General features: G+C 36.5%; 1 protein-coding gene across 3 annotated transcripts in view; it reads right to left on the bottom strand.

Moving 5' to 3' along the window:
- The window catches only part of LOC149578640 (NOL1/NOP2/sun family protein), a 193,613-nt gene extending 177,310 nt beyond the window's left edge, over positions 1 to 16,303 (bottom strand). The window contains exons 1-3 of one of the 3 annotated variants that reach the window (XM_089830592.1): positions 16,105 to 16,303; positions 15,895 to 16,019; positions 5,071 to 5,542 (exon numbers count right to left, since the gene is read on the bottom strand). In XM_089830592.1, coding sequence (XP_089686718.1) covers positions 5,071 to 5,542; positions 15,895 to 16,019 — 597 coding nt within the window. In that variant the 5' untranslated portion in view covers positions 16,105 to 16,303. The remainder of the gene's footprint in view (positions 1 to 5,070; positions 5,543 to 15,894; positions 16,020 to 16,104) is intronic. The other 2 variants (XM_089830599.1, XM_089830602.1) reach the window with 2 other exon arrangements.
- Between the last annotated feature and the right edge of the window lie 2,319 nt (positions 16,304 to 18,622).

Genomic DNA, 18,622 nt, shown 5'->3' on the forward strand with positions numbered 1-18,622 from the left:
CTATACTCATGTTCTTCTTTCCAGATGCTGACATGGCATCGGTTACATGCCAATCATCTTTACAGTTGGTCCCACTCTGAGTTCGCAGGAGTTTTCATATTGTTGCATTCATGCAGTGACAGTTTTCTTCTTATCATTTCTTATTCTCATCGGCCACATGCCAATCATCTTTACAGTTGGTCCCATTCTGAGTTTGCAGGAGTTTTCCTATTGTTGCATTCATGCAGTGACAGTTTTCTTCTTATCATTTCTTATTCTCATCAGTTACTGGCATCACTTCATGCTTTCCTTGTGTAGTTTCATAGTTTTTACTGAGATCTTTATCTTTGTACTGCTGTGAATGTTATCGGGAGAGTGGATTGGTGATAACCATTTATTGTGTTCATGATATCGAAGTACTGAAAATTGTTTCAAGAGTTCTATTGTAGTAGGAAGTTGTGTGTTCTATATCTTGGAAGATTAGAAGATTATATAGATATATTTCATTTTCCAATATTAATGCCATGCTCGGTGTATGAGCAGAACCATATATGTATTGAGTCTATTTTGTGATTTGTAATCTGTGTATGGTGACTTCCTGAAAAACAAAACTCTGGTGACTGTTATTTGCTCTGATCATTGAGTGATCATTGAGTGTTAAAGACATTAACAGAGGGTATGGACTTTTGTAATTGATTTGATGATCTGAATAAAGGAATTATATTTCTGTGGGCTAGGTTTTTTTCTTTGAGGAGGGTTTTTTCCAGGATAACTCCATGTGTTATCAGTTGTTTTAGATTTTGTATTTCAGTTGATTGCATCCATATTATTCTGGTTTGAAAACATTAACATGGTACCAAAGCAGGTTTAAGGAAACAATCTGAATCAGAATAGAACATTTAGATCATGATGTCTAATGGGTGTTGAATATGCTGTTCGAAATGAAGGATTCATGCGAGAACATGCAGCTGAAGTTCGTTGAAGGATGTGCTAATGTTCGGAAAAAAATTCACTCTCTAACTGCACTATAATTTTGTGATGGCAAAAGATCTTTGCTAGATTGTGAGGAGATTTAGACAATCAACAGATTAGACAGATCAAGAAGCAGCAGGATGATGAGAGATTTCGTGCAAAGTCATGCAGGCTGAAGAAATGATCAAACATGAGGACTTTTGTTTGCAGTCATGGGACTGGGTTGATGGCACACAACTTTATTAAAGAGGGAGAACCTATACAAATTGTACTTACATTCAGAGGAAGAAATAAGATTCAAAGGGTGCTTGTGAGTTTCTCATTGCTTGCTGGGTTTACACCATTGGACTTGCCTTTACTGTTAAGACGCCTGGAGATTCATGGGCTGGTATGAAATATGGTGCTTTTCCTTTTATTTCTTCAGAAGCCGACTCCATTCCTCTTATATTTCTTTTCCAGCTGGTTGTTTTGAATACCATTTCTGATGTTCTTGTCCTTTTTGGCTGCTGTAAAGCTTCCACAGACCCTACGTCTTCTTGCTGTAAGATGCCATTTTTGGTGTATCCTGCTGTTTTGGAAGACGCCTTGGTGTATTTTCATACCCTGGTATGCAAACTAAAGGGTTTCTCTAGATGCCGCCTTCTCATGGATTCTTTTTACTGTATATGAAATTTTCATAAAGATATTTGCAAAAAGTCCTGTAGATAATGGATGCTTTGTTAAAAGTTGCCATAAAATCATCTATGTTACTGGTTCTTGCATATATTGCTGAAAGTCAAATATGGATTCTCAGTTTCTACTGATGTTATTGGAGTTTGATACTATGCTTTCCTGTGATTTTGGGCATCACTAATGCTGTTTGATTCTGGGCATGATTTCCTGAAGCCTACTTGAGTTTGGATTTTGATTGTTATTTAAATCACATAATTCATATGTACTTAAAATCCACCTCTTTCATAAGAAAAACAGTCCATCATCAATTGCATGGGTAACTGAATGTGTTCTTCCACAAGAAACCTGTGCAATGTTTTCACCAGCAAGAAGGTCAACCTTTTGTGGAACCATTTTGCCATTTTATGCCATCAACAAAGCCTAATTTTCCATGCTCTTTTCTACCCCAAGAATACACTTCTGCATCAGTATTTAATTGATGTGGAACTCTATCCTCTTACAGCTCGGTTAACCACTATATGATCAAGTTCTTGAATCAGGGAAAAAGTTGTGATATTGATTGAGTATTTCTTGTCCTTAGTTGTCCTTATTCATTGTTTTCAAAATATATAACGTTTTCCTTATAATTGCTGCATCCATCATACTGTATTGCTCTAGCATATTCCTTTTCTTTTATTCTGTAGCTAGACTATGAACTGCTGTCAGTGCAGATTGCATTCTCAGGTTTCAGTGTTGATGTGATCTTGCCTGTCCTTCCCCCTTTGTCCATGACAAAAAATTTATTACCTTCTACATTATCATTGAGAAGTATGCATTCAACATCATTTCAAGAGGCTGGATCATGTTCTCTAGGATCATCCTCATGTTCATACTGCCTTCTATTAGCTGTAGCATTCATTCTTTTTTGCATATATGAAACAAAAGTTTCAAAACTTAAAAAGTTTGTCCCTTTAATGTTTCATTTTACTATTCCTGGTATGCATACCAATTCCATCTGCTACGCCTGTCCTGCTCTCTTCTTTTATAAGCAAAAGGTTTCAAAACAAAGATGAATTGTCCCTTTAATATTTCATTTTTTTGTTATTGATCTCTCTGTCACTGATATATGCCTGTATCTTACTGAGATAAATAGCATGTAGGATGGTAAACGCAAGATTGAGTGAGTCATCAGTATTGCTTAGATCCATTGGATCTAACCCATTCTCTTCTTTGTGAATACAGGGATTGGAAGCACGGAACGGGCGATGTCTGGAGCAGCGAGAGGATGGACGCAGTTGGATGCCATATCACCAGTCATTACAAGCAATGACTGGTGCCCATGAACCTTTCTCCTTTTACTCTTCTATTCAGTTATCGATTTCAGTAGGGTATAGATATATGTCAGCATGTAGAGACTACTCTCACAGTCAGATGTGTGAGAGAATTTTACTTTTAGCATTTAATTTCTATTATGGTTTGCTTCATTATGCAAATACTGAACATTATTTCAAAATGAATAGAATACTTCTCTTTGATGTATTTTCTGAAAATTACTTCAAAAGCAATAAGCATGTATTTTACTTCATTGGAACATGTGTGAAAAATGAACAACAGTCGTTTCTTATTCTCATCGGTTCCTGGCATCCCTAAAGGCATTGCCCATTCTTTCCTTGTGTTGGTTCATAGTTTTTACTGCTTTTTTTATTTTGTATTGCTGTGAATGTTATTGGGAAAGCGGATTGGCAATAACTATATATTGTGTTCATGTTATCGAGAGTACTGTAACTATATATTGTGTTCATGTTATCAAGAGTACTGCATATTGTTTCATGGTTCCAAGAGTTCTATTGTAGTGGGCAGCTACGTGTTCTATATCTTGGAAGGTCAGAAGTTTATATATATATATATATATATATATATATATATATATATATATATATATATATATACACACACATATGTATACATATGTATATGTATATAGATACATATATATATGTATACATATGTACACATATGTACACACACACACACACACACACATATATATATACGTGTGTGTGTGTGTGTGTGTATATATATACAGATATATATATATATATATTTCATTTTCTGATATTAATGCCATGCTTGGTGTATGAGCAGAACCATATATGTATTGAGTCTACTCTGTGATTAGTAATCTGTGTATGGTGACTTCCTGAAAAACGATACTCTGGTGACTGTTATTTGATCTGATCATTGAGTGATCATTGAATGTTAAAGATGTTAATAAGAAGCGGGGATTTTTAGGGGCAGGGGCCCTAGCTCGATTGGCTAAATCTTCCCTGTTGCAGAAGGTTGGTCACGGGTTCTAGTCTCCCCCATCCCCGTGGTACCGGTGGGCATGTCGCGCCAGCGCTACCGGTCACGTTAAAAAGTTTACCCGGCGCACTGCAGTTTATGGGGGGGCCGTGCTGCACCCGATTCCTACAATCTAATAAAATAAAATAAAAAAGAAGCGGGCATTTTTATAATCGATTTGACGATATGAATAAGGAACTATATTTCTGTGGGATGGGTAGTTTGCTTTGAGAAGGAAGGGTTTTCCCAGGATAACTCCATGTGTTATCAGTTGTTTTAGATTTTGTATTTCACTTGATTGCATTCATATTATTCTTGTTCAAAAACATTAACAAGTTGTTTGGAGTTGGTGCTTCAAGGAGGGTTTGTGCTCTCTTTTGTAATCTGGGTTGGTGCCCAGTGTTATTTATAGATTTAGAAATTAGAAGTGTCGTGGTTTTTTACCCGAAACAGTTTCCCAAGAGAAAATTCACTGTTCTTGTCTCTCTGATTACTCATGATTACTCAGTGTTCTTGTTTCATGGTTTTAAAAGTTCAAAAATCTAAAATACTGATTCACTGCAACCCCCCACCCCAGTCAGTATTTTCAGTGTGCTCTTCAAGCAAGAATCAAGTTGATTGATCAATTATACATAGAAGTGTATATTATTTTATAACCATCTTCACCATATTTTAGTAATGTTAACTTCCAAGAGAATGACTAGACATCAAAAGCGCAGATATTTCTATTATTATTCTTTCCATTACATTATGTTATTGTCCTCGTCTCTAGTTACTGATGCATTGCATATCAGCTGGTATATATTTTATTTTAAGTACATTAAATTCATTAAAATTTCAAAAAATCTGATGAAGTTGATATAACATTCCATTGGCAGAAGGCAAATAGAATATTGTTCTCACTAAAGGCAGCTTGCATTTAGTCTTGTTGTATATTAACATAACTAAGAACAAATATGAACCACTAGAGCTTAACATCATTACATCAACAGATAACAAATATTATCTTTAGCCATCAATAAAAAGCAACACAGGGTACAAGATACAGAAAACTAGAAAAAATCAGACAGCAATCGCACAGAAGAATGCAGCTAGGATTGTTAGGATTTAGAGGAAACCCCATACATCAGCACCGCGCAACACAGCTTCAGCACATTTGCGACTTACAATCACTTCTTTTATTGGTTTATCACATTCATCATCATACTTTATTTTGAACGGCCCTGAACCACGAACTATGACAACATATTCCATGCCTGGTAATTCGCAACACAACAAATCTTCATCATCTAATGTGTCATGGGGACATTCCAATATTGACACTCCACTGAAGGAGCTAACAGTGGCTGATCCAGAAGCCTCCAAATTGAGCTGCATAATTTTTGCATTTAAGCATTCAGAGATGCCATGGGGCTTTTGGATCATGCTTGGGTCATCAGATTTGCCTGAATCTGCAGTTCCTTTTTGATGGAGAGCTTTCCTTTCACCATCTTCACTAAATCCAGTCTCACACAGGAGTGATGACAACTTATGAAGAATTTCCTCACGTTTTGTTTTAAGAACATTCATCCGAATGCAAGAGTATAATGATGGTCTCCTGCCAAAAGAAGAAAAAGGGCAGATTACCATGTCACTCTCATAAGGCAGGAAACAAATATTCATGTACAAATCCAGAACTGTTTGTGTGTGAGGACATAACATTACCAAGCTTGCTGATTTCAAGGAGAACATATGATTATTCATAAATGTATGGGAAATGACCAAGGATATGATATTGAGTAATTAGTAAATTATAGAATTATCTTTCAACAAGATAATCCATAATTAGTACACATATTCCATAACTAATGCCCTAACATGGGATTTAATGCTTCAAATCATCTGTTGGTTGAATTCCTTGTTGTTCTTAACACTAAAGAAATCAGCACTAAAAAGCTTGAAATGAGTTGCCCACATGTTCAAAACTTAGATGAATGGGGTAGTTGTAAACAAGACTTGAACAACAAATGAGACAAGCAACACAAATAAAGAATAACACAGAAGATTTACTTCAGAGAACACAAGAGCGAAGAAACATTGAAAGAGTAAGCCACTTTTTCTTTTCTTGCCACTACTACTGATGCAATTTAAAAATTGTTATACTTTTTGAGGCCTCAAAAAAAAGCAATCTGTCACTACACGATATCCTAAGTCTGGCACTTGCACAGCTTTTGACTTGTTCAAATGCATACCTCTACGGTACTCAACTCCCTATGCACCAATTACTCAAAAATCTAACTTGAAAGAGACTAGTATCACTTACAATGACCCTTCAGGTTAGGTTTTTTTTGTTAGCTTTAGTCTAGGCTCAGATAAAAAGTCCAAAACACACGAATTGGAAGAAAAAAATGTTTTGACCCAAAAAAATGACTGTTCATCTCATTTTGGAAAACAGCCCATATACAACTCAGCAAAATACCACTTCCGGAAAAACTACCATGGTGTTTCTGCAATTGCCATGACAAATCCACAACTACCATGTTAGTTTTGTAACTGTTACGATACAAATGCAACTGTCATCACCTGCTGCAACTATTAAGGCGTCCAGTCAGTGCCAAAATGAAACCATGCTTACCTATGTTCTTCTCAGAACATGCTTCTGTTTTATATTCTAAGGTGTCCAGATCACCTCAGATTCATCTTCAATCTCTGGAGACACCTATATACAACTTCCATGAATGAATTTTGATCAAGGTTATCATTTAAAATGTGTTTAAGAGTGTCATAAGTTACAGCTAAATTGATTTAAGTTTTAACTGAGTGAGAATAATAGCTTATTTAGCTAACTTTTATTGGTGTAGCTTAAGTTTGCTCAGGCGACTACAAACATTTTACATTATACTACTTATTATTTTCTAGTTGGCATAATCACCGAGTAACCAGCGAGTTCCTACTAATCGTGGAGTTTTTTGCAAAAACTCGGCGAGTTTTTCAGAAAAACTCTTTTTTTTTAAAAAGTCAAATATATATTAAAACTTTTTAATTTTTTTTTTGATAAAAACAAAAGGCAAAAAGCCTATATATATTATATTAAATAGAGAATTACAGTATGCTAGTAGAGCTGGGAAGGGGAAGATGTAATTGTAATAATGTATTTACTTCTAGTTTGACACAAACTATTTACTATTTTGCTTCCTGCCATCAGCATTCCGCATGAGAATGTGATTGTTTACCTCCTATGCATTTATATATATCTAAACTCTGCTTTTGTCTTTTGTGTTCTCTTTAATTAACTCATTAGATACATCTTCTCATCGAATTTTGCAAAAAAATGTATTTTTAATTAGATTTAAGTGGTTTTTTAGGTTCCCCAGTTTTTCCCGAGTTCTTTTGAAAAACTGGCCAAGTTTTTCTCGAATAAACTTTTTGGGCCTTGGCGAGTTGTTGCCAAGTGAGAGTTTTCCAACTATGGTATAATGTTTTATAAATTCTTTTGATTTTTTGGTTGAGGTAATTGGTTGAAAGTTGCTCCAGTACCTCACTCTGCACCCCATTATATATTTGAGTGCTTGTGCATTCTGTATAATCTCAATCCATTATTCACCGCTGGTGAAATAGCATCTTGTTGTGATGCTTCTTATGGTTATTGTGAAGGCTTGTTTTGGTCTACAGATTGGATTCTGGGTGCTCTAACATGGTATCAGAGCTTGCTATCTGCAAATTCTTTCCTACTGAGGATTTTCACCAGCTTTTTTTTTTGAGGTCAGGGATGGCTCAATTGATGAGACATGCCTCATTTCATTTGATGCATTTGCATTATTGCAGATTATCATTTTCATTTCAAGACTGGTCCATTTAGTAGGCAGTTTTCTGTTTCGACAAATCAAAGGCTTTATGTTCTCCATGTTCTGACCGGGCTGTTGTTTGATGCAATCAGCACAAAGTGGTTTTTTCCACGTCAATTTTCTAAAATCTGCATTTTCTTTGTGTTTTCCTTGCTTCGGGCATTTATTTGTAGCCAAGATACCTCCTCTTCAGTGCATTTTCTTTTGGCCCAACCTGAGTGGAAAGCATACTGACAAACCCGTGTGTCACTTTTTATATGTCCATTTGAACTAGCTCAGGGGGATTGGTATTGTCTACCACCAGTTTTATCACTTTTTCAGCTAAACTTTGAAGTGCATGCTTTAGTGACTTGCCCTTGGTATCAGTAGATGCATTGAGAAAATACTTTCTTATGGCATCCTTGCTGATGGGATCGGTGGTATCTCCAGCAAAAATTAGCAGGGCTCAAATACTTCTTGCACAAATTGGACAGCACTGTTGACAGTGTCGAAAAAGTTTAACAGTGTGGAATCCACACTCTCTGTAGTCATTTTCTCAGCACTTTGTTGGACTGACAGTTTGTTTGCACTTTTATCAATATTCACATGGTGTTCTGAAGTTTTGTCTGCTAAGCATTTTGGAAGAATAGGCTTTCATTGCCAACTGCTGGTTCACACCTGCTTATTGACCACAAATTCTTTTGATCTGGTGATTAATTAAATATTTATAATAGCCATAAGTTGATTTTTGCATTAGGGTTTCTTATATGTGTGAAGGCTTGCAGGTTGTACAGCCAGTGCTTTGGGTGGAGCCCTAAGAGACTTTAGTCCCACATGCAGAATGTGAAAGCTTTTTACACTATTCAAATAACCCGCTCATCCACTCTTGTATTGTGAGGAGAGGCTCACGGAACTTATAGCCCACTCTCACGTGCACAAGTGTTTGATCCAACTTTTAACTTGGTGACTCGTGGTGATTGGTGATTCACGTGGTGATCTGGCATTGTGACTTGTGGTGACGTGGCATGGGCATCGAGATTCTTAGCCCTAAGGGACCTAATTGTTTGCCCTCATCGTCATTTGTGGTCACATGGAGCAACCAAGAGCATACATGGATTCCAAAAGTGCCTAGAATAGGCCTTTTTTTTCAAACTTGTGCAACTCTTGCAAACGGGATCCATTTTTAGCACCCAAGATATTGTCGAAAAGTTGCTTAAACAAATTTTGTTGTGGGCTAGGTGTATGAGAATTGTCAGTTTTTGACAGTTTTACTAGCTTGAAGTTGCAAGCTGCTTTTGTTGCTTCTACTTGTGTATTGGCAAAATTGGTGCTGGGGATTGTATATTATGTTTGTATTCATTCTGGGGGGTGTAAGAAGCATATTGGTCCTTTTGTGTTCTCTTGAACACCATGTTGGAACTAAGGATAGAATTGCTCACTCCACACAATTATCATATATGGAAGCTCAAGATGTCTCAATTGTGGCAATCTTGGAGCCATTGGCCAATGTTGGATGATAACCAACCCGAATTTATTGAGGCATTTGAGCAGTTTGTTCATCGAAACAAAATGGATGAGGCTAAATGTCTCGTCGGTCTCCATGTTTTTGATAACTTGTTCCATATTGCAAAGCGTAAAAAGCTTGATGAGTTGTATGGTGAGGTCACTTAATTCAAGAACTTGCAACTTTAAGCACATGTCACTTTTCTTTCTAGTTTTCCCACTATTCAGGATTTCCTCGCACAGCTCAAGCTGATTTTTTGGCAATTGAAGGGACATTGTCATGCCAAAGATGATAAGAAGAGTATCTTCTCAATCTTGCCTAAGCTTAGAGGTGCTTTTCAAGTTTTTGCCTCTACTTTTTATTCTACTATGGATGTTACAAGAGAAGATCATAAGATGCCTACTTTTGAGGTGTTTTGTGATCGTCTAACCAGACAACACCATTCAAAAGGATGCTCTTCCTTAGACTCATGCTTGGATGGCTCAATCTTCCAAGGGCATGGGTAAGAATAAGAAGAAGCTCAAAATATATTCTCCTACAGTAAGCGAGCCTTCATCGAAGCCTAAGGCAAAGAATGATCAGAAGACTAACCCTCCACCTCCTAACTTAGGGGATTCATCCTCCACAATATTGTCGTGCCCAAGAATTCTTCGTTGGGAAAAGGCAAAGCTCATACTACCGATAGTCAAATGCTTGATTCAAGTGCTTCACACCACGTGACACATGTTGTGGATCTTTTTGATTCTATTTCATCTAGTAGTACTTATCATACTGTTATTGGGAACTCTTCACAAATTCCAATTCTAGGGACAAACTCAATTCATATTGTTACATCCCAAATTTTCTGACCTAATTTTTTCTTTTTCTCATAACCATTGGATTTAACGAATTATTCTTTCATGATCATGTGAAATAGGTAGTTATTTATATACGTTGCATTAACTGTTGTTGAAGATGGTCGTTAACCAATAACTGTTATTAGGTGATTAGCAGTTCTTTGATTTAAAATAACGATTAATATGTTTTATGAATTATTATGAAATTATTATTATGGTAGAAGTGTTTTTATGGGTGAATGCAGGAGAAGATGAAGAGAGGAGAAGCATTGCTAAACGGGATCACCGGAATGGGATGTTTGCTTAAGTTCAGTTATCATGATCGGCAGGTACGACCTTAAACTTCTTGGAAAGGATGCAATGACTTGATCACAGGAAACATTTTTGGGACCGCATGAGCTATTGAGAAAAAATAATCTAACAAAACATAAAATAATCTAATTTAAAATATAAAGCATACCTCAAGAGATTTTTAATTGATTTTCATCATATTATTATAATAAATACTTATATACGCACAGATAAATATAAAAATGAAATGGCACCAATAAATTACAATAACATAATTTAATGATGTCACCTCATTTATATACTTACATGAACGTATATAAATATATATTATAATAACAATTGAAAATTATAATCTTTCCAACTTATTTATTTTTATTTATTTTCCCTCTCTCTCCATAATCGAATTAATACTTGGAATTTGAATGGTTTTAAGTCTTTAAAAACAGATGGAAGCCGAGAAGCCACGGCTAGTCTTTTAAATAGAAGCCGTGATGGGAGTTAGACACCACTATCCCCATTCTTACCATCTTTTCTACCACCATTTCCAAATACCTTGTTTTGCAATAAGCCAAGTTCCATTTTATCATAGTAATTTATCTACATCCGCCAGCACCTTGCAATTGCCGAACCAAACCTTGATCGAATTTGTGCAAATATAACTAAGCCGAGCAAGAATTCTGGCTAGATTGTCAAGGATTAGAGGATGAGAGGGTGCCAATCACAAGTCAAGATCTCCAACCATATATATCAGGTTATGAAATACTTTCAAACGATTTTATTTCTTCCTTTTTCCTAAATGTAAGACCTACTGCAGCCGGCTAGGCATAGAAGTCCATTATTAAGACTAAGATTATCATATGTAGTTTTGTTGATGGTCTTCTGCGAGTTATATAGAGTTTCCCATTTTTATTGTTATTTTTATTTTCATTGTATCTTGAACCATCATTAAAGAAGTCAAGTGGTAACTTTGATAAAGGAGTCTCATAATGTTGTAAGAACCATCATGAATAATATTGATATCAATAGCAAGATTTATGCTGTCTCAAACCATGATAAATATATTAAGAGCAGAATGATCATCCAATGCACTTGGGAATCACCGGCAATGAAACCACAAGTGGTGAAGAGGTGAAAAAGAGTAGAGAGCTCATAAACATTTTAATGCACCTAGGACTCACCGGCTGGTAGCCATGAAAAGGTGAAGAGGTGAAATAAATCTGCAAGAAAACAAGGAGAAATCAGACATGATTAACTTAAAAGAAATATACTTAATAGCTTGTGCTTATTCCTGTAATGGAACCTATTGTCAAGTCGAGCAGTGGTGATTGGGTCGATGAACCCATCGGAAATCCTTGGCCAAGGTAGTTTATAGGCATGTTTGCCATCTAATGATCACTTGATGTCAATAGCGCCAATTATTAAGCATGCCCGTTTCATAACTAAGCAGACATTCAAACACCTGGATGCTCAAGTGGTTGGACTGAAGAACATCCCAAGCCCAATCCCAAGGTAGGGAGGGCCATTCTAATTTAACAGAATGTGTGGGGATAAGTATGGTTCGAGGTTGGGAGGTTAAGCCTATGCTAATGCTTCTCCTCTCACCAATGTCGAGGCTTGCACAACCAGCTAAAGATCCTCCAATGATGCATGTATGTTCCTTTCTTTCTTGTTTAGCATTTACTTTACTTGTTAATCAGTTGATCATGAATACAGTTATGATAGTTAGTCGTTACTCAATTTATTTCAGCTGAACATGTTTATAGTTGATCTAGTTATTTCAATTGAATGTGATTATCAGAATACAGTTATGATAGTTAGTCGTTACTCAATCTATTTCAGCTGAACATGATTACAATTATGAATAGGTAATCGTTGATCTAGTTATTTCAATTGAATATGATTACAGTTAATTTCAGTTAAATGTTGAAAGCGGTTAATAACATGAGAAAGGGATTTAGTTATCTATATATATTGCTGGGAGTTTTTAGCTAAAACTGTCTATGAATTTGATATGAAAATCCGTTTGTCACACATATGTAGGATGATTGCATTGATGGTGTTCTTCATGTTCCTAATATTTCTCAAAATCTTCTTTCCATTATCAATATTGTCAACATGGTAATGAAAGAATTGTTGAGTTCTCTCCCAATTATATGAATATTTGAGAAAGACAAGATCCTAAGAAGGTTGTTGCTATAGACATAGTTGATCATGCCACCTGATTGTATAGGTTTGATTGATTTGAGACTTCCTCGAGATCAACCTTTTTTGCTCATGCTAACTTTGTGATAACGCTTTGGCACAAGCAATTTGGACAATTGAGTTACAAATATCTCTAGTAGGTGAGCGCCCAAAACTTGATGATTGGTCTTTCTCATGTCTCTTATTCAAATGGTGTTTGTCAAGGTTGTGTACTTGGCAAACATCATACAGATCCTCTTCCTAAAGGTATGGCCACAAGGATGAGGTTCATCAATTTTTCATGACCTTCCTTGCATTTGTGGATAAGCAGTCAAGACCTCTCAAAAAGATTAGCACAAATAATGTGGGTAGTATGTCAATCAATCATTTCAAGACATTTGTAGTGATCAAGGTTCTCTTTCAAGTGATCTTGCAACTACTTGTCGCACTCATGTCCAGACTCTAGGCATCAGCCTTTCGAGTCATGCAATTTCTACTAATCCTCACAAGTTTTCAAACGCTTCAAATGTTCCAAAGTGGGATAGTGCTATTGCTGAAGAGTATTCTTCTTTGATGAAGAATCATACTTGGGATCTTGTTCCTCCTCCTAAGGGAAGAAAGTTGGCTCGATGAAAGTGGGTGTATCATACCAAGTTTGCAATTGATGACTCTATTGATAAGTATAAGGCTAGTCTTGTTACTAAGGGTTTTCTCAAGTTGAGGGCATTTACCATTCTAAGACCTTTGCTCCTATGGCCATGAGGGATTCCATTTGTCTTGTACTTTCTATTATTGCACCTTAGGGTTGGTCAGTGTATCAAATAGATGTGAAGAGTGTCTTCCTTCATGGTGATCTTTGGGAGATCTATTTGGAGCACTTACCAGGCTTCATGAGGACCCTTATCATTTTGTTGGCCTTGGTAATTATTGTATGGTCTCAAACAAACCCTTAGGCTTGGTAGGAGAATATGGATAGTTTTTTGCTTACTTCTAAATTTGCTAGATGTTACTCTGATCCTACATCTATGTTCAGAGGTATGGGAGGGATCTTCTCATTCTTGATCTTCATGTGGTTTCACAAGGAGTTCTTCTGCCATGATTGAGGATACTCAAAGAGCTTTGATGAAGCATTTTGATATGATTAACCTTGGTCCATTGCATTACTTCCTTCGTCTTCAAGTTCATCAGTTTGCTACATGTATTTTTCAGTAGAAGTATGCTCTTGATTTGCTTCAAAGATTTGGGATGGCTGATTGCAAGACTAACCCTACTATTTTTCAATCAATTGTTGTGTTCATGCCAATCTGTCAATTGATGTCACTGTGTATCTTCAGTTCATATAGGCAATCTTTTGTACTTGACACAGTTGTATTTAAATTTCTTTTTCAGTTGGTTTTGTCTCCCATTTCTCCAACACAAAATAACCCATGGAAGTGTTCCAATGTTTTCTAGGATTGAATTGAAGCAATTCACTGCATGTGGTTCCAAAACTAGGTGGGAGACTTCTCCATCAAAAGCCTTCCAACAACCAAACATGATAAATTAGACCACAAATTGTGGACCTACCTCAATGAGAACCTCATAAAATAGAGTGGAAGGGTGTGCATTGATTCAGCCTAATTTGATGCAACCATGGTTTTCAGGAAAACTATGCCAAGCTCAAATATCCCAAGAAAATTGATGGGTTAGTTTCTGCTGTGCATCCAGCCACATGACAAGATAATGTCAACTGTCTTAACCCACTCCTTGCAATGTTTGGCAATGAGAATGCTCAACAACCTGAAGGGTTCAAGAGGTGAAAAGATTGCTATGAACATTTGCTTTCTCTCATATATTTCTAGTTCCTATTGATGTTAAAAGACAAAGTTCAAACCACCATGTTAAGAGAAAGAGACTCACCTCTAAGAGAGTAGAGCAGCTTGTTCCTCTAGATAATACTTTGCATCTCATCAATCACAAGACCTTTCGATATGGGGAGAATGAATAGCGCTATGTGATGTATAGACCAGAGAATCAATGTATCTTGATAAGAATTAAGATTAATTGAGGTCCAGATGTAGGTGTAGTTGAATCCAATAGTTCCAATGATGTAGAGGAGTTCCAGAAATTTCCATTAGATGATCGACCCTCATTTCTGCGCTGGTTGATTGAGCAACTATGTACTTCTCATCATAATTGTGATTCTCGGCTATGACTTCAAAGTTTGTAATGTCGATTGATGAAAGAAAATCATATTATGATTTATTAAAAGGATTTGGATCAATGGCTGGCCATTGCAAATTCGACGAGATGTAATCACTTTTTTTAACTTCAGTTTCTCTTAATTTGATAAAGTTATTCTTAATGTTGAAAACATTTTAATCTTAAAAAATTCAAAAACTAATTTTTAGATGTTATTTGTCTCCCACTATCCTCACATCTCTGTCCCCCGTCCCTAAAACTTAGAGAAATGCTGATTTGTCTCTTATTTCATGTGTGTTTGCAGAACATTAGACTAGATTTTCCCAACAAATAAGGGCACTAATCAGAAGCAATACAGGGTTCTAGACGCAATATGAAACAAACTTTATCATAAAATTTTCTTCTTCCTTTTTAAGAATACCACACTAAGGGCTTAACAGAAAATTTTGAGATGATAGAGCTTGAGAGAGATCAATCAGCAAAGATAACTCCAAGATGTGGTGCCCCCTCACTCTGTGATAGAAATTTCCTTAAGATTTCTAGCTGGCACTTGCATCAATTTGTGCTGCCTGTTGTTTCAGGCTTTCAGCAATATATGGCAGGGTGTGGATCCGAGCAATAAAGGGTTCTTAAACAATCTTCTAACACAAAAAAGTTTACTAGAACACTGAACAGGATAAAAAGTGTGGTCTACTTTCTCTGAGCTGACTGCACTCTCGGAATTTAAATTATCTTTTGTGAGTATCCCATGAATCTAGATTTTGGACATGTTAAGAGTTACCATTGGGTCAGAACCATTCAAACATGCGAAATTCAGTTAGGTTAAATAGCCTTAGCAAGGTGTTAGTCTGGAACATGTTGCAACTTTCAGAGCATATAAACTCGGCTTTTATCAAACAAAATTGTTTACAAGCTTACTGATAAATTGACATTCAAAAGTACTTTTTGCAGAGTAAAAGGAAGAACAGAATATATGGTAAGAGAAACTTCGACAATATTTTTCAGAGTAGGACTGAGGGATTTTTAGATAAATTAATCTCACATGAACTGTGCCCTCCACATAGCAAGTGATATGAAAGCAATACAATAAATCAATAGAACAAAGAAATACAGAAGTGGAAGAAGAATTAAAGTGCTAGAAGATTAATCTTACGTCAAACTATGAGAAATGCGATCGAAGTGGGATTGGCCGTAAACTTGGTTAAAATACTCTCTAACTTGAGGATCCCACTGCAACTTCGGGTCGTAGGTGTAGCGTTCGTTCTCTTTAACCTCCATCTGGCATACATTCAAATGCAAACATTAGTCCTCATTCGAGTTAAACAAAGGCCAGTATAAGGAGATGGATTGTAAGCTGCATTACCTTTCCTGTATTACTTGCTCTTACGCGCTTTCATCAACGTTCTCTGTTATAATTCCTCTTAGCGAAGGATTTTTCTCAAAGAAACTAAACTCTCCTCGAGGGGACCTGAAGTGAGCGAATACACCAATGCATACAAATCTGTATAGAAAAAGGTGTCGAATGTGAGTTGAAGAAATTCATCAATATTTAGTAAGCGAGTACAACAATGCAGAAAATCTGTATAGAAAGAGGTGTGGATTGATATGATGACATGATAGATTTTAATGACGTCCACGAGACTAAAGTAGTCTATGGGACCCATGCAATCACCCTCCCGAGTCAGGGGCGGAACTAGTCAGTTGTAAAGTTTTGGATAACTTGTCTCTTCTTCTCTGAAGTTTGGTAATCAAATCCGCTGCTCTCTTCACTTGATCTTCCTCGAATAAATAGTTGAAGTCCTTGTTCTGCAATATTTTTGTATAACCAGATCTGATGTCATTGTAAGTCAGGCAGTCGTTGACAAAGTGCTGCTCTGTCTCAACTATTCCCATATTACAAAATAAACATGTTTTGTCTGCCCACTCTTCCTTTGGAACTTGTCACCTACCAGTTTCACATCGCCGCTGATGTGAACTAGTTCTAAGTTGTGCCATCAACATTTTTGCTTTCCAGTTAATAGGTGCTCTTATATAGGACTTTTCATCATGACTATAAGTGGGATTAAATTCTTTAATGTAATGAGATTTTTTCCGCCCTATGCGTCTTGTCCATAGAATATTGTGAAATTTTTCATTGACAAACTTTTTTATTTCTGTAATGTTATCCGGGCAAGTTTGGATGTTGATATCCCATTTTCGCATCCATTTGTTATTTTGCTTCATCCATGTGCTTGTCCGCCTCACAAGTTTTTCCTCTATGATCAACTTGGGCCAACGATGTGTTTCCAAACCTTGAGTTTTTTTTAAGTAGCTTATCATTCAGACCAAAGCAACGGCTTCTAATGGATAGGAACCCACCTCCGCCAAAAGGATCTCATACGAAACTGTGGTTTTGACTTTAAGATTGCATGTGATGAAGTGTTTTTGAATTCTTTCTACTTGCTACCATTTTTGTTCAGACATACTACCTCCCCACACTTCACATCCGTATAAAATAACCGGAGTGACCAGCAAACCAAAAAGAGTTTTCATGGTCGTCCAATCCCATAATTCTGCGTTCCTGCACTTGTTTTGTAAAGAGTATAACGCCTTCCAACCCCCTTGGATCCTTTTTGATCTGCAAGTATCCCAATTGAGTTTGTTATGAAAATCGATGCCCAAGTATTTGTACTCTTCCACAATCTCAAGTGGGTTATTTTCCAATAGAAACTCGTCTTGTATGCCCCTATTCTTCTTCAGCGAGAAGATCATAATTTTGGTTTTACTAGTGTTAACTTGCATTCCTACTTCATGACAAAAAATTTCTAGTGTTGTCAAGTGCTCTTTCAAACCTTTAGCTGTTCTAGCAAGAATTATGAGATCATCCGCATATAAGAGCAATCTTATCACAAAGTGGGCTAGCTGCACCCCCTCACCATTGGTCTTGTTTATCCACTCTTCTAACTTGTCAATATAGAGCCCGAATAATGTTGGAGATAGTGGACACTCTTGCTTAACCCCGATGTTGCTGTCAAAATTTTCTGATAGCCCTTCTATCGTTTTGATTTTAGCTTTGACCTGCTCATATAATCTGTAAATTGCTGACCTAAGTTCTTTAGGAACTTCCAACTCTTCCATTCTGTCCCATAATTTATTACGTGGCACTGTGTCGAATGCTTTTTTTAAGTCCATGAAACAACAAAAAGCCTCGTTCTCTGGAGTGTCCCAAACTTTCTCAATCAAATATCTAAGAGTGATGCCATGATCTATAGTAGAGTGCTTCGGTCTAAAGCCTGCTTGCCCTATTGCACATTTGCCTTCTGTTTCAGCCCAGTTGCTGATTTTTTGTTCTACCAAGCTGCCAAATAACTTGCCAAAAAGTGGATTGATCATGATGGTTCGGTAATTAGAAGGATTATTTATATCTCCACTTTTGTGGAGTGGGATCACCACACTTGTTGTCCATTTTACAGGGAAACCTTCTCTATTGACAATGTTGAAAATTTTAGTGATGTGTGGTGTGAGGATTTCAACACCCCATTTTAAATATTCATCTTGAAGCTCATCTATATCTTGCGCTTTACCGGCAGCTAACCTCCTTATGCCTTGGAAAATATCCTTTTCGCTGAATAACTCCCCTGTAGTCTCTGTTTCCATGGTTCTACGTTCTCCTAGATCACACTTGTAGGGAGTCTTGGCATATTCCAGCCATTTGGTTCTTGTTATGTTGTTCTCTATCTAAGTTTTTCTCTACTGAAGTTCTTTCCAAAACTTTCTGGGGTTGTTTTTACCAAGATTAATCAACTCGATTCTTCTCTTATTTACATACTCTCCTTTCTTCTTTTTAATCAGCTAATCATACTCCTTTCTACTTTCTTTATTTATGTTCTTTTTCCAATTTC

Source organism: Cupressus sempervirens, chromosome 1, assembly GCF_028749045.1.
Source record: "Cupressus sempervirens isolate cs-2001-9-10 chromosome 1, ASM2874904v1, whole genome shotgun sequence".
Classification (NCBI taxonomy): Eukaryota; Viridiplantae; Streptophyta; class Pinopsida; order Cupressales; family Cupressaceae; genus Cupressus; species Cupressus sempervirens.